General features: G+C 41.9%; 1 protein-coding gene across 1 annotated transcript; it reads right to left on the reverse strand.

The window, feature by feature from the left end:
• Positions 1-553: 553 nt before the first annotated feature.
• On the reverse strand, positions 554-4,998 carry LOC147433118 (dimethylallyl, adenosine tRNA methylthiotransferase). Its single transcript, XM_086492806.1, has 7 exons — positions 4,565-4,998; positions 3,822-3,907; positions 3,489-3,633; positions 1,937-2,044; positions 1,595-1,699; positions 1,252-1,514; positions 554-1,079 (listed from the first exon to the last, which is right to left on the reverse strand). Exons 1-7 carry the CDS (start codon positions 4,785-4,787, stop codon positions 966-968), a joined length of 1,044 nt encoding a protein of 347 aa, XP_086348932.1. The 5' UTR covers positions 4,788-4,998; the 3' UTR covers positions 554-965.

Here is a 4,998-nt window from a genome sequence, read left to right on the forward strand (position 1 = left end):
ATTTGATGACACCCCATAAGATATTGCGGGGTGCATCTTTTTATGCATATCTTTAAGGTCTTTTTCACGAATCTCATCCACAGAATGAAATAAATGACCCAGTGCCCACCACTGAAGCCAGAAGCTACAAGATGCAGCATAGATTCCCCTCTGAAGTAGTGAGAATTATAGACTCATGTTACTCATCCACAAGACAATACAACCATCCATCCACCCCATAGTATTTACTGAAATACTCTCAGATCCCTGCAAATGGATGTCCCATATCTCAAGTCCCCGGGCAGTATCCAAGGTGAAAGCAGGAAGATCCCTGATTCACCTTTACCACCATCGCACAAGACATTATAATCATCTGCTCCATCATCATAGAATTCAATAAAACACTCCCACTAACATCATCAGTGCCAAACAGTAGAAATTGATCTTTGCACCCCCCACCCCCACCCCCACCCAAAAAACTGCGTGTACTAATTAGCAATAATCAGCAGAGCAAATCATAAAGCATAAAAATGAAATAAGGAAGCCAAGAAGACCAGACATATGGACACGAGGCTTGGACAAAAAGACCTTTACTTCATCGCCTGTAAAATAATATATTACTGCATTCAAGAGAACAAGAATTTCAGTCATACAATGAATGGGGTTAAACTGTGGAAAACCCCCAATTTGCAAAAAATATTAGAGGGCCACCATATGCGATCCTGTATCAGAAAAGTGGAGCAAGCTCTCCCACCTTGTTGAAACGAGGGGTTCATTATCACATGCACAACTGAACAATGTTGTCGATCATGCATCACCTTGGTTGTTCGATAAACAGCAGTCTGGATAATAGATATTCCCAGCCACATTGTTGACAAAATCAGCCTTGCTGTATATGAAAAGCTGGAAACACAACATCAAGCTGACAAGCATGCCACTTCGATCCTCAGGTGTCAAAATTTCAGTGCCATAACATTAGACCTCCATCATGAAGGGCTGGTAACTCCAGACACCCAAGGAACCACAACAGGGGCTGTTGGGTGACTCCTCCGGTACTCGGGGGAGTATTTTCCCTTGAAATTCAACCGAGGCTTATTGGACTGCTCCACAAAGACACAAAACAAATCATGGCATGGCAGTATCCATAACCCAGTAACCATCGAAGAGCACTAAAAGAGAAAAGAATGAAACATGACACAAACCATGGCAAGACAAGAAAACTTAGAAGCTAGCGACCATCATAGAGCCCTAGAAGAGAGAAGCTTGTAGTACCTGTTTTAACCAGCATTCTTGATGCTTATGTTCATAAATGTCAGGGGAATAACACCCAGCCTTGTGTGCGCAATAGACCCATATATTGCATTTCAACTGATTTGGCTTTGCGGACTTGGCTTGATCTAGACACGCTTGGCAGCAATCAGCTGCACTTTCCACGTGAAATGTAAGCCCCCATCGTACAGCTGCCCCGTCATAATCTGAATTGACTTCTGCACGACACTCTGAAGGCACTGCTCTACCTGGAATAATTCCTTTTTCTGCAAATAATAAACCCAGGAACATTGATTCAAGTCAGACATTAAATTCAAGGTTTATCACTTTTTACATGAAACACTACCTATCTCAGAATCAGGTGGAACATCCTCTCCTTCTGTCACTTCAAACCATCCTGCGTCCTCGAGCAAGGAGCTCCAGCCAGCCATAAGTAAATATTTCATTCCCTCTGAAAAAAATAATTGGTGCAGTGATAAGTGAAGGTAAGAGTGCAACGCTTAATTCTTGCCCCTAGCAAGACACAATATCTACCTATAGTTTAGCAGGCACTCAACACAAACAGGATGCAAAGTGACAATCTGCAATATGAAGCAATAGTTCTATTTGCAAGCATGAATAAAACCTACTTATTCTTCAGCTGTGCTCCCAATCATCATCATATGTCATGGCAAAATCCTGGCCATACCCGCTGCTTGAACTTCTTGTTGTGCTTCAGCTTTCCCTCCTTTCAATCTGGCCACGTTTTCTTGAATCTTTAGTTCATCCAGCTTATCTTTGCGCCATTGCTCAAGAGCTATAAAAGGAACCAACCACCATGTTAGGATCGAACCTCTAAATGTAACATGTAAATATAATAAGCATGGTTTGCCCACCTTGTAAGTTTAGAAAGGAAAGACACATGATTAATGAACCTTGTAAAAGTTAGAGTTGATGATAGTAAGATGAAAAGCAGAAAATAACAATAGCCAACATATACACCTTAATGAACCTAGGAAAGCTGGCACGTTCTGTAGCAGGGAGCAGGCCACATGTATTTACTGCATACAGATCCATCATTTGGCGAGGTTTTCAAATCCAAATGTCTGTTCTGGACATTAGAACTGCAGCAACTGATACCATCAACTGAACAAATTGCTTTGTATCAAGCTAGATACAATGCATTTTGTTCAATTGTCAGCCAACTGATAAGAGTAGATGTGGATTACTGTTCAGGCTTAATAGATGAACTACATTCTTCAACACATAAAACTTGTGTAAAGCAATGGATCCAAGAACACAAGTGTTTTCCCCCAAAAAAGCCTTGACATTTGGTTTTCTTTGGTTGATTGGTTTTCCCAGTTTTTTCCATGTCTCATAACTAACGAGGTTTAGAGAGCATCTTGCCTACTTAGACCCACAATACAAGCACAAGTCCTCTATTGCCTGTCCTGAAGGCGCCTAGCTAGTACTAACTAATGAGGTTTAGTTGGTTTTCTTTGGTTGATTGGTTTTCCCAGTTTTTTCCATGTCTCATAACTAATGAGGTTTAGAGAGCATCTTGCCTACTTAGACCCACAATACAAGCACAAGTCCTCTATTGCCTGTCCTGAAGGCGCCTAGCTAGTACTAACTGGCTCCAATTACATACTTGTGATTTTGATGACTCTCTCACCTCAAGTATACACCAGAGTAAAAGAACAAGATACTGCTTACATTTCTACAATTTAAGCTTCAAACTCAAGAATGCCCAAACTGCTCACATTTCTACAGCTTAAACCGCAAAGTCAAGAATTCCCAAACTGTTAGAAAAGTGCCAAGACGATTTGTTCCGACTATTCAAGTTGTTACACTGTCTCTGTACAATCCTAAATGTAAGAAGGAGAATTTTTGCTTGGTTCTAGACCAAGTGTGCTCTTTATCAAGCCTTCTAGAGACTTGCTTCATTGTATTCAAAAGAGTTTTTATTTGCAAATATTTTCCAAACAACGCTTCAAAGTACTCTCCACCAAAGCACTTATACATTGCAATAGCAAGGTCAGCAAAGGAAGCGTCTGATTTTGCTTGCAATACAAGAAACCACACTACCATAAGAAGAAACTCCAAGGATTTTCAAAGAAGTACTCCCTAAACAGCCACTGAATGTCAAAAAGCAGTTTGTCTATGCTAAACTTGAAACAGTCCCTACAAAAGTTCAATCTTTCACCCGACCACCACCCTTTTTCACCATAATAAAAGTATGTCTAAATCAAGAGCTGTACCTTTCTGCTGTTGTCGAGACTCATTTCCAGCTGTCCTAAGATCCTCCAACCTTTGGACAAGTTCAGTGACCACATCCGCTCTAAGCTCCTCCATCTGCTCATCACCCAATAAACCTGCTGGCGACTCCCTTCGTATTTGTCGGACCTGCAGCATCGAATGAGCAAGCCCATCAGCAAGAATGACTAGAAAAACAATAACCTGTAACAACATCAGTAAGATCACCTAAATGAAAAAGTCCTCAAGATTTGCAGCTCACAAGATGCCACACTCTCATCATGAAAATTGAAACCCTTCACAACATGTTAAATGTAGATAGAGCAAAGAAGAAATACCCTTTTCACCAAATCAACAGGCTCTGCCTTCTTCCAGATGTCCAAAGCTTCCCTTATACGTTGAATTTGTGCTTGTGTGTATTTTACTGTTGCAGAAACAAAGCAAGAGTTGGTGTGATGAATTTGCTAGTCTTAGGGTTCACATGACTCAGAAGATTACATGGGGATTCCAGCCATGATCCAATTGTACTAATGTATGAAGATATAACCTGGCTAGACTTTTATAACTGTACCAACATCTGGAAATGTTGCCTAGCTAGACTTCTACGAAGCATTGATCCCAAGAGAATTCGACCATCCCCCGTAAAAATTTGTTCGCGGTTGATTCGGCAGCTGGGTAGACTTTAAGTGATGAAGTCTTTGCCTTGGAGGCCAGAACTTTCAAGTATAACACCAAACAAATACAATTCTAACTTACAGATTGAACTTAGTAGATCCAAAATACTGCTTAGCTAAACCTTACTTACTTTGAGAACGTGATCAACTTGTGATACTTATCTCATCCAAAACAGTACATCTACATTCTGGAGCACGTGAAAAGCCAACATTTTGCAGTTTCAGAGAGCAGAAGCATGTATCTACATGGTTATATTCCTACCATTGAATGATAAGAGTGCAGATCTTGAGAGTTCCCTCCCATGCACAAACAAAAGCAACAACTTGGGGTGCCCTATGGCTAGGTCTTCGTGAATAATGCAATTGATCCAACGGCCCAATATAAAAGATCTAAGTGGCAGGCAAACCTGAGAACGGCGTATGAGAGGAGCTTCGGAAGAGAGTAAGGGTTGAGCTAGAGGACGCCGAGAAGAAGTAGCTAGGGCTCAGCAACCGCAAAACGTAGAGGGCTGCCATTATGTTGCATGTGCACACCAGTACCGTGGCCGTCTTGAAGGAGCATCGAGCTCGGCCACCACAAATCTCCCATGTACCTGATGACGAGGAGGAAGAGCCAACATAGGGCGCCATGCTCCAGAAAGAGATTCACTTCATGTGTGTGTGTGTGTGTGTGTGTTTGATTGATTGAGAGAGAGAGAGAGAGAGAGAGAGAGAGAGAGAGAGCTACAACGCCCCTGGACAAGATGACGAAGTGGGCAAGGGCGCCATCGCCTCTTGCCCGCCAGGGGTGTACTTACAACCAGTGAAAACGAGTTCACTCTCTGTACAGTAAGAGACTGGT

This window comes from Adiantum capillus-veneris, chromosome 20 (genome assembly GCF_014529385.1).
Source record: "Adiantum capillus-veneris isolate H3 chromosome 20, ASM1452938v2, whole genome shotgun sequence".
Classification (NCBI taxonomy): Eukaryota; Viridiplantae; Streptophyta; class Polypodiopsida; order Polypodiales; family Pteridaceae; genus Adiantum; species Adiantum capillus-veneris.